This window comes from Halichoerus grypus, chromosome 11 (genome assembly GCF_964656455.1).
Source record: "Halichoerus grypus chromosome 11, mHalGry1.hap1.1, whole genome shotgun sequence".
In the NCBI taxonomy this organism is placed as follows: Eukaryota; Metazoa; Chordata; class Mammalia; order Carnivora; family Phocidae; genus Halichoerus; species Halichoerus grypus.
Genome location: NC_135722.1, coordinates 49,991,820 through 50,003,932, shown reverse-complemented (window position 1 = coordinate 50,003,932; position 12,113 = coordinate 49,991,820). Strand labels below are relative to the sequence as shown.

At 38.4% G+C, this 12,113-nt stretch overlaps 1 protein-coding gene and 1 pseudogene across 1 annotated transcript; one reads left to right on the top strand and one right to left on the bottom strand.

The window, feature by feature from the left end:
* Nucleotides 1–6,272: 6,272 nt before the first annotated feature.
* Nucleotides 6,273–8,252, bottom strand: LOC118528790 (olfactory receptor 52K1-like). Its single transcript, XM_036081418.1, is given in 2 exon segments — nt 6,273–7,247; nt 8,247–8,252. Coding segments are annotated over 2 exon segments (981 nt in total).
* A 201-nt stretch (nt 8,253–8,453) lies between these two features.
* LOC118528791 (olfactory receptor 51G2-like) lies at nt 8,454–9,401 on the top strand (annotated as a pseudogene).
* Nucleotides 9,402–12,113: the final 2,712 nt, after the last annotated feature.

Below are 12,113 nucleotides of genomic sequence, written 5' to 3'. Positions count from 1 at the left end.
TTTTAACACAGTTCATTTCTCTGTTTACCACAGTGGTTTATCTCTCTCCTCTTGATGGTCAAGCTAATGATAATAACTTATACTGTTACTTACAGTAGGAAGAGAAGATTAAAGTTTATCCTCTGATGGTCTCAATCTATAAACAGGTGAATATGACATAAGAGTGTCTATCAAGGGTTCCCCCAAAAGCAAACCAAAGCAATAATATTTTTTTATTATGTTAATCACCATACATTACATCATTAGTTTTTGATGTAGTGTTCCATGATTCATTATTTGCGTATAACACCCAGTGCTCCATGCAGAACGTGCCCTCTTTAATACCCATCACCAGACTAGCCCATCCTCCCACCCCCCTCCCCTCTAGAACCCTCAGTTTGTTTTTCAGAGTCCATCGTCTATCATGGTTCATCTCCCCCTCCGATTTCCCCCCCTTCATTCTTCCCCTCCTGCTATCTTCTTCTTCTTCTTCTTTTTTTTTTTTAACATATAATGTATTATTTGTTTCAGAGGTACAGATCTGTGATTCAACAGTCTTGCACAATTCACAGCACTCACCATAGGACATACCTTCCCCAATGTCTATCACCCAACCGCCCTATCCCTCCCACCCCCCACCACTGCAGCAACCCTCAGTTTGTTTCCTGAAATTAAGAATCCCTCATATTAGTGAGATCATATGATTCATGTCTTTCTCTGATTGACTTATTTCGCTCAGCATAACACTCTCCAGTTCCATCCACGTCATTGCAAATGGCAAGATTTTATTCCTTTTGATGCAAAGCAATAATTTTAATGTATGTGGTATATTTGGGAATTGATTCAAGAAAAAATTTTGTAAGGGATTGAGCAAGTAAGACAGTGAAGGGAAGAAAGCCAGTAATGTGCGTATGACTGAGGAGGTTACTGCTATGAATTACCAGAGCTCTCTCCTGTTGGAGGTGCTTGGGAAAAGGTAAAGATCACACCTTGAAACTTTTCCTTTGAGGAGTTCAAAATGGCATATTTATCCATCAATCTCCATCTCTTATTAGATGGTAATTCCTGAAATATCACCTTCCCAACACTTCTCACATGTACCAGTCATGGCCTGAGCATGCTCCCCAGGTCAGAGGATTCTAATCTGATGGAACAGGAGTCAGTGTGGAGGTAGACTGAGGTGCCTAACATATGAGTGAAGGAGAAGGCTTGACTATCTGGTCCTGGATTCCTATCTGCAACTGCTTGAGGGACTCCAAGTGAGAACTACAGAGCTGAGTCCAGACAATCAACAGAACCTTGAGAAAAAAAATATCATAAAATATCATTTAAAGCCAGTAAGTGTTGGGATGTTATAGTACACAACACTAGTTAAAATATAAGAAAAAAAATGATGTTAAGAGTTGGGTTCTGCAGTAATAAAGACCTAAAACATGAAGCACTGGTTTTGAGTGCATGGACAGAAGCTTGAAGGGTATCGGTAAGACTGTTAATGAAGGCTTGGGCGCCTGGGTGGCTCAGTCGGTTAAGCGTCTGCCTTCAGCTCAGGTCATGATCCCAAGGTCCTGGGATCGAGCCCCACATCAGGCTCCCTGCTCCGTGGGGAACCTGCTTCTCCCTCTCCCTCTGCCTGCTGCTCCGCCTGCTTGTATTCTCTCTCTCTCTGTCAAATAAATAAATAAAATCTTAAAAAAAAAAAAAAAAAAAAAGACTGTTAATGAAGGCTTTAAATAGAATGACAAAATTGTTATTGTGTACCAGAGAAGAAAGCGATCTGTGCTTTGTAATGGTGGAACAACTAACAAAACTGTCACCTTTGTTAAGGTAGATAATAAAAATATACCTAATGAACTGATAGGTTTGATGAGGGAAACTTCTGGATAATGTTGAAAGTGCCACTTGTAACAAAATATGTATAGAGAAAAATGAGTTAAAGAAATAAGTGTTTAACATTCAAATAGTACTCATAAAAACCATAAAGCTTCAGGAATTTCTGAGTTTGAACACAAAATTTTTCTCATTTACTTTTTCTCCAGACATTATATGTTCTTAAAGTAAGAGCTATCTTCTTCTTTTTTTTAAATTTTATTATGTTATGTTAGTCACCATACAATACATCATTAGTTTTTGATATAGTGATCCACTATCCATTGTTTTCGTAAAGGTGTGCATTTTTAAAATCCTTTAATGGTCAAGAACTGCCTGGTTAGACTGAAAAAGACAGAGACAGTTCAAAATGAAAAGTACCACTGGAGTCCCCAACCTATAGGCTTAGAAAGGTAAAGTGAAAATTTGACTCACTTCTTTTAGAAAATGAATGATTATGCAGAGTACAGACCCCAGATCTCAGAAAGATCAAAGAAACAGAATTATCCTCATAGAGCAGGATATGCCTTAATAAAAAAGCTGGGAACACTGCTTAGATTTCAGTATGCTATGGACCAGCAACTACCATGCTCCATCTTTCTCCCTCTTTTGGAATGGGAATGTTTTTGCAGTTATCCTATTGCTATATTAACATTATACATTGGCAGTGTAGGAGGCAGAAGACTTATCTTTTTAGTTAATAGAGGTTCAGAGAAAGAGAGACCATACTCAATGAACTATATCTAAGGAACTAAACCTATGAAGCCTCATTTACATCTGGATATGATTTAGATGATGAAATTCTGGATAGATATCAAAATAGGGTGAGACCTGGAAGTTTGGAGGAGGTGTTAAGTATATGTTGCATATGAAAGGGATGTGAACTCTTGTAGTCAGAGAGGAAACTGTGCCAGATTGGATCTGTCAAAGATGGCTATAACAGTATTTTCTAAACTCCCTGTTCTTTTGCAATATAAGCATCAGGCACGAGTCTACTTTCCAACCCCTTGACTTGGTCAAATCCTTTGACGGCCTCGAGCAATAGAATACTACAAAAGTGATGCTGTGTAAGTCTTAGGTATAGGTCATATCTGGCCTAGCAACTTCTGCTTTTTATCTCTTACAGCTCTGAAACACCAGGTAAGAAACCCAGGTTAATTTTATGGAGAGCCTGGGGGGAGGAGCACTGTGGCACCAGGCTTGTCAGTGAAGCCATATTGGATGTCCATCCTTACTGAACCTTCAGAGGGTTCCAGCCCATGTAACTTTTTGTCATGCAACCATGTGAGAAAACTGAAGTGAGAATATTAAGACCAATCAACCCTAAATTCTTAATTTTGGGGTGTTTGTAATCTAGCAAAATATAATTACAAAAGTTGAGAAGGGGAATTATATTTGAGGGAACACCACTGGCCCACTGAAGGTGAAAGAACATGCCTAAATAATATTCAGAAATGGAGTCAAAGAGATTTGACTACTATAAAAGGATCCTCAATGTAGAAGAATTCTGACCAGGCAAACAAAATACTTCCTTCCTCCCTGCCTCCTTCTCTCCTTCCCTTCTTTCCTCTATCACTCCCCACCCTTCTGTCCTTTTTCCCTACCTCCTTCCTTTCCTTCCTTTTATCTTCCCTTCCTTTATTTTATTTTCAGTGCGTGGGCTTAATGTGTAAGTCTGTGCATTCTTTTATGATCTTGTTGTTACATCAAAGAAGGTATTTGAAATGAGACTTAATTTATTCAATAGATACTTATTAAACTCATAACATGGGAATTCTAGATAGTATGAAAACAAGCATAGAGAAAACATTCATTTTAAATTTTTTTGAGATACCACCTCACACCAGTCAGAATGGCTAAAATTAACAAGTCAGGAAACGACAGATGTTGGCGGGGATGCGGAAAACATTCATTTTAGTGTAGAAAAAGACCATGTAAAGAGGCAATTATCATATGTTAAGATATGTGTTATGATTGAGAAAGGATTAAGTAGCACTGGGGACCACTGAAAATGATCCCAATATAGAACGGAGAAAAAGAAGAGTTGGGAGGTCAGGGAAGGCTTACAGAGGAAGTATTGCATAAGATGAGTCCCAAAAGTTGATAAAGAGCATGTGGTAGTGGCATTCTGAGAGGAGTCATTAATTTACTAGAGCAACTTAGGTCTTTGAAAACTGGTGCAGGCAAACTGTGAGGAGATTAATAGTGTTTTTACATATTTATTGATGTAATTGATATGCACATCAGATATACATGCACATATGTGTTCTTATGAATGCTTGTGTATCTCAGGTGCAGTGTATGAATGTGTATAGATATGAATATGATAGCATGTTACAGAGAGAGACTGAGAGAAAGAGATGTTTATAGACAAATAAGATTATTGGAAGCATGAATATGAAAGAAAAAGCATGTATATTTGTATAGGTTTGTGGGAAATAAATGTCATCTCTATGATATTTGATCCAGGTAGACCTAGGGATATCTAAATTATGAACATTAGAGATAGGGAGATGGGTATGATTTACAGGTATAGTCATCCATTGGTTTATGAGTTGATGTTTAATACCATTTTTGAAAAACTAAGACAAGGAGAATTACAACCTGCTTATGTGCAGTGCAAAATTCAGTTTCTGGGCATGGCCCTTGTCCTTAAAGAAATGTCAGTGTAGGAGTCATGGCAAGGCGTGCAGACTGGCATCTAAAGTACAGGACAGATCACAGACAAATGAGTGTCAAAGAAACCTAAAGTGTCTGGTGATACAGAAAATGACTGGTTGATATAATTTGAAGACAAGCATTAAGAAAAACAAATTGAAGAAAGTGTCTCTTGAGGTGGGAAGAATTTTGAGTAAGAAAGATCAAAGGAAAATGCCTCCCAAATAGCACAAAGAATGAGCTGAAGTAGCAAGGAATGTGTAGTTTTTTGCAAACAAAGCAGCCAAGGGTAGCTGGATTTGTGCCTATTCTATGATTTAGTGAAAATAAAGCACCTGGCCAGGCAGACTGGAGTCAAGTCATGCAATAACTTGCGTGCCATGCTGTGGTGTGGAGTGAAGATTTTGTCTTGAGGAATACGTGGTGAAGATTTCAGTGGACAAAATGAGATATTTGCTTGGGAAACACAGCAGTGTTGTAGTGTGAATAACAACTTTGAATATGAGAGATATTGGGTATAGGAAAGTTAGAATCTTCAGTACAGAGACTGACAGTGATGAAAGTATGAGGTAGAACAGAAGAGAGTGGAAACGTTCAGGGAAATCTCGGCCAGAGGCTGGATGAAGGAAAAGAAATAAAAATAATTAAGTAATTTCAAAGTTTCTAACTTAACTCAAGTCAAAAGAAAAAAAATGGGGACAATCAAGCTGGCAAGGAGACTAAGAGTTTAGTTTGGGAAGATTTAAGTTTAAGGTGTTTAAGAAGAGTGGTTCACAAGGTTATTGTAATATGTTTTCTGGAACACAGACATAATTAATGGTTTAAGATACACATTTGGGTGTTTTAAATTTTTGAAAGCCTATGAGGTCAGGTAGGTGGAAGGGAGAAAACAAAGCTAGTGAAGAAAATAACGTTGTTAGGTCTTTTTTTTTTTTAAAGATTTTATTTATTTATTTGACAGAGAGAGAGATAGCGAGAGCAGGAACACAAGCAGGGGGAGCGGGAGAGGGAGAAGCAGGCTTCTTGCCGAGCAGGGAGCCCGATGTGGGACTCGATCCCAGGACCCTGGGATCATGACCTGAGCCAAAGGCAGACGCTTAACGACTGAGCCACCCAGGCGCCCAGGTCTTTTTTTATCCTTTGTAAAATGCTTACCTATCAAGCGCAGTCCACTGCATATTGGTTCCATATTCTGACAGTAACAGTAACTCTCTAAAGATGACTCTTCTCTATTAAAAGTCTTCAGACCAAAAAGGAGCTCATTACTCAGAGATATGATCATAGATATTTACACATGCTTATTTCCATTAGGATTATTTTCCATGCTACGTGATTCCACATTGTGAAATATCTGAAACATAACTGTGGAAGGAAAGTCATGAAATCAACAAAAAATTTTGGATAATTAATTTTGTCCATAGATCTTAAGAATATGACTAAATTCATTTTAGGTCATTTGAAAAAATGTGCTTACAATTTATGTTACTTGATGGGATTAAATAATACCATTAAAAACAACATATTCTCCTATTTTATTACTTGCATAATAAACATTTGGGGAAGGTTCTGGTCATGAGGGTTTCATAATGACAACTACATTCTGATGGAGAGGACATGCCCCAGTTACATTCCCACACCGAGTCCTTCTCTTGCCTTGGCTATTCCTAATCCCATGAAGCCTCAAATCTGGCAGACATTATCTCTGCCTCCAACCTAACAAGGTTTCCAGCCCCATATCACAGGTGTCCTGTCCACCTCAGATATCACCCTCAGTTTCTATGACAGTGGAGGATCTGCAGCACCCGCTCTCGCATTTGCTTAATCTGGGCCCCATAAATCAAGGGGTTGACCATGGGAGGCACTAGGAAGTAGAGATTGTCAAGGATAATCTGTAGATGGGGAGCCATATGGTAGCCTAAGATCTGGGCCAGGACAGAGAAGACAACAGGAGAATAAAAGAGAGCTATAACACAAAGATGGGAGCCACATGTACTGAGAGCTTTGCTCCGTGCCTCCCAAGAGGGGATCTGAAAGACAGCACAAAGGATCAGTCCATATGACAGAATAATAAAAAACAGATCAAATCCCACAGTTGCTACAATAACCATGAAGCCATAGACAATGTGCTTGGAGACATCTCCACAGGCTATCTGCACCACAGCCATGTAGGCACAGTAGGAGTAAGCGATGATGTGGGTTTGGAAGCTTTCCAGTCTTTTTGCCAGGATGGGTGCTGGAGTCAGCACTGCCGCTGCCCTTGCCAGGACAGCCAGGGCCATCTTCACAAGTATGTTGTTAGCAAGGATGGTGGTATATCTCAGAGGGAACAAGAAAGCCACAAATCTGTCAAAAGCCATGGCTAGGAGGATCCCAGACTCCATGACATAAAAGGAAGGGATGAAAAACATCTGTGTGAGGCAGGCATTGAAGCTGATTTCTTTGGCATTCATCCAGAAGATACCCAGCATGCGGGGCACCGTGACACTGGCCAGGGACAGGTCAACAACAGATAGCATGGCCAGGAGGAGAAACATGGGCTCGTGAAGACTCTTCTCCATTCAGATGATGCATAAGATGGTGGCATTCCCAATAATTGTAATGACAAATACCAAGAAAAAGGGCACAGAGAACCAGTCATGGGAAGATTCCAGGCCAGGAATTCCAGCCAGGACAAATATCAAAGGTTGAGGAATGGAGTTGTTGCCAGAAGTTATCCCTAACCTGAGCTCCTCAAAGTCTGATTCCTAGGGAGAAAGAAACAAGGGATACTTTGAAACTACTGCATCATTTGCACCTAAAATGCTGGGTATTCTAATAGTTTACAGTGATAATCATAATTAAATTATATAAACCAATGATCAAATGAATGCTTCAGCTACTTAGGGTGTGGATGGAGATAATCCTAGGCTACTCTCTCTACAGAAGCAGTGTTAGGGATAAATGCTCAATAAAGACATATCAACCCCATACTCTAGATTCTCCTATGGCTCTGATCCTATTTAATAACCAATGTGTGCAATGCTGTAGGATGTTTTTTTCCAGATATAGGATCTGATGGGAGACACAACATTTCCAACATTCTAGGCAGGAGGTGGGGGTAAGGACAAGCTACAAAGCATGGTTTTTGCTCAAAATTGAGGAATTTGAATTTCATCATCCTAGAGTCTTTTGTTCTTGAGACTGGCATTGGTGCTTTGCTATTCTTCTCTAGACTGTTTGTTGATTTTGACAGAGAACCTAGGAATTCTGCCAATTTTATACCTGAAAAACATGATGTTATTTTGGTGCAATAACTGATATTTTGGATGACAAATGTGGAGTCCAAAATGCCTCAATTGATAATAATTTAGTATTAAAGTTCCAGATTGTTCAATAAAGCATTGTTGGGGAGTGGACAGAAGTAAAAGTAAATTAATAATCTTTTTTTTAATTTAATTTAATTTTATTATGTTATGTTAGTCACCATATAATACATCATTAGTTTTTGATATGGTGATCCACGATCCACTGTTTTCATATAACACCCAGTGCTCCATGCAGTACATGCCCTCTTTAATACCCATCACCAGGCTAACCCATCCCCCCACACCCCTCCCCTCTAGAACCCTCAGTTTGTTTCTCAGAGCAGAGACAATGTTTTAATATGCTATTTCATATCTTGATTAAAATAATGTTATATGGGGAAACTAAATAGCCAATATAAGTTTCTTATTATGATCTCTTGTCTGAAAGTTTACTAGTACCTGCATGTTTCTCTTTGATTACAGCTTTGAATAGGTGGTGAAGGAAATTTATGTAGTTAACAGCATAAACACAGAATGTCAACTTCATGACATAAGGCTCATGGTGATGGTGTGCTAATCCAGACTGTTTTACTCTAGACACAAAGAGTAAAACAGTTGGTTATAAAACAGTTGGTTAACACTATTGGTTATTCCAAATGACACATCATGGTCTTTTTCAATGGTAGTACCTATAGACCCTTTCTTCTGAGTGGTTTCCCTGGTCTGGAAGACTCACATCCAGTGATTTCCATTTTGTTTTGTGCCCTCTACCTGATTGCCCTAATGGGGAACATCACCATCTTGGTGGTTATTCAGGTGAAACAGTCACTTCATGCACCCATGTAACTTTTTCTCTCCATGCTGGCTGCTACTGACCTGGGACTCTGTGCTGCCACCCTGCCCACGCTGCTCAAGCTTTTCTGGCTTAATGATCGTGAAATAGACTTTGGTGCCTGCCTCATCCAGATGTTCTTCATTCATGTGTTTTCCTTAATGGAGTCAGGCATCCTCCTCACCATGGCTTTTGACTGATATGTGGCCATCTCCAACCCACTCAGGTACACTACTAACTTGACTGATTCCACCATCGCCAAGATAGGTGTGGGGCTTCTGCTACGGGCTGTGGCTGTCATCTTCCCAGGACCCTATCTCATTAAGCGACTCAGGTTTTGTAAGGTTAATGTGCTGTCCCATTCCTACTGCCTGCATCCAGGTATCATTAAGTTCTCCTGTTCTGACCACCGAATAAATAGCATCTATGGCCTCATCATCATTCTCATCACCTTTGGAGTGGATTCTGTACTCATTCTCCTCTCTTATGTGAAGATTCTGATCACTGTGCTAGGCATTGCTTCCCGGGAAGAACAATTCAAGGCCCTTAACACTTGTGTCTCCCACATCTGTGCTGTGTTGCTGGTGTATATCCCTATGCTGGGGGTATCTATTATCCATCGCTTTGGGAAACATGTTCCACACATGGTGCATGTTATCTTGGGTTATGTATACCTATTGATTCCTCCTGTTCTCAACCCTGTTGTGTACTGTGTTAAAACCCAGGAGATACGCACCTGTATTCTAGGTAATCTCCTGAAATTATAGCAGAGAGTCCTTTAGGGTCACTTATATATTTCTGGAATAATCCTTATGAAATCAACTTCTAACTTGCACAAAGGAAGCACATATCTCTGAGAAATATTCATATGTTCACAGTCCCCATGTACATATTTGTCTCTCACTCTTCTGGAAGTTTTTGAAGTTAGTAACAGTATCTTATGACTTTTCATTTCCCTCAAGTAACTCAACAAAGATAGGTGATAAATAATCGTACAAATAAAGGGTGAGTTCTCAGTCATCTATGTTGTCAGAAAGCCCCAATACCAATGGACCAGCAGATATGTTGGAAGATGTATAATGCAAATCATAAGGCATCCAGTAGAGGCCATGCTATCACCTGACCCCATTTAACCTACAATGTAACTTCTGATGATATCTTCCATGAATGTCTCTTCCATGACTTTTTACTAGCTATCTTTGAAATTATATAATTTTTTCAGCTTTCACTTGTGAGAGTTTTGTCTTCAGGTATTACTTTAGAAATGTATTATCCTATTTTACCATGCACTGACTCAACCTCTTTGCCATCTAATGATAGGTACACATATAAAGCCTAGAAATCTAGGCCAGAAATTAAAGAAAAGACTGAAAATCTGACATGAACTTGTGTTATGGCATGCCAGGTACTGCACTTTATCTCATATTTTTATTGATAATTAGCATTCTTCTGATTTATGAAATTATGCAACTAAACTTAAGTGAAAGTAGGCTGTTGACTCAGTATCTGTTAGGGAGTGTACTGCTGAGAAGTTTTGATACAGGGAAGATTTGAACGGTACTCACTTTAAATAGTTTTTACCTCCAAGGAGTCATTAAAATAATGACAAGAATGAGAAATAACTGCCTCAGGTGGGTTGCATTTGCAGCATATCCTGCCAAGAATAAGAAGGAGATACTTCATGAGCCAGTACTTCAACTTCCCAGAGGCTATAGGGTGTTAAATATTTCTCATCTCATGTTTTGCTGATTTCTATGACTTTCCTGTATCTACTGAAGGAAAACCAACAAACTAACAGATTTCTACAACATTATACTTACAAAGATTTCTGGACATGAATAGGAAATTCATAGTATTTCTTAATGGTTGTATGGTAAAGTCAGAGCTTGTAAATTTAACTCATTGCCTCACGTGTGTTGTAAACAATCTAGGGCCAGCCTGGACACATTGTCTAGACACTCTGGAAAGCCAATGGACATTTTCTGCCGTTGTTATTTTTAGTTTCTCATTTGTCATTTTCATCTTTCATATCATTCCAGAACTCTTTACTTTTGGAACTCAATGTCCTTATCTTACCTGGAAAACATTTTTTTTTCTTTTTCTTTCTTTTTTTGTTATAGAGTATGTATCTCTTTCATTAAGATGGAGAAAATGTATCTTTCAATGAGTATCCACACTAACAAGAAACCCAGGGTACGTGAGATCTACAAAATATGTATTGAAAGAATCAAGAAATAAATATATGGTCACAAATTATTTGAGACATAAACCATGAAGTAGACCAAAAAAAATCAATGTCATAATCTAAACAAGGAATAAATTACATAATCTTAAGGGCCATAGGGAAAAGCAGTTGCATACATGATTTTTCTCTGGGAATAACAGGACATTTGTGATTAGACATGACTCTGTGAGATCAACAGCAAAGGTGAAGCTGAGACCCATATTTGGCATGTAGGAACATTCTAAATGAATATCATATTATTGAACCCTGCTTTGAATGTTCCTCAGTGGAAAATGCAGCATTTTCCAGTGTTTTCTGACTGATACTAAATAATTTTTCAAATCTGGTGGATGAGGTAGTTCATGGGTGTCAATAGAAGAATTTCATGATAATTTCAGATTGGTGAATTAAAATAGTTGACTTACGGGGGTGCCTGAGTGTCTCAATCAGTTAAACGTGGGACTCTTGGTTTCGGCTCAAGTCATGATTTCAGGGTCATGAGTTCCAGCCTTTCCTCCACCTCACACTTAGCGTGGAGTCTGTTTGAAATTTTCTCCCTCTCCCTCTGCCCCACCCCTCCCTCATACACATGTTCTCTCTCTCTATCAAATAAATATGTAAACAAATAAAACCTTTAAAAATAAAATTAATAAAATAAAATAGGTGACTTACTAAATCACTTTGAACAAAGAGGGTATGTGACTTCAGAGTTAAGAAGTACCTGAAAGTACAAATATAATTAACCTGAAAATACAAATGCAAAGATAAACTGCATTGTTTTACATCTCTAACTACTGAGCAGCATCATAATTATTTACCTTCACTAATGGAATATTATTATCATCTTATTGGTATTATCTAATCATTACAATGAATTGTCTCACTTGTCTGGCTCATTAGTATTTAATGAGTCAATTGTTTTTCCCTCAAGTAAACATATATACATAGACTCATTTTAATTTATAATGTGTATATTTCTTTGATCTTTTCATGTATAATACCAAAGATCATGGCTAGGAATGACAGTTTTATATACTCATCTCTTAATTAAGGTGGTGTATCCATACACATGAACAGTTAATACTGGACCACTGGAAGCTGTTGTCTTGGTATTGGGATTACATATAGTAACAGGAATGATCAAAGGAAAGAACATTATAGGAGTTGCCCAGGAATTTTAATTGATACCTGGGTAAGCCAATAGCAGTTACCATCATCTCTTTATCTTATTCTTCTCTATAAATTGTAAAAAGAACTTGGGATTCTGTGC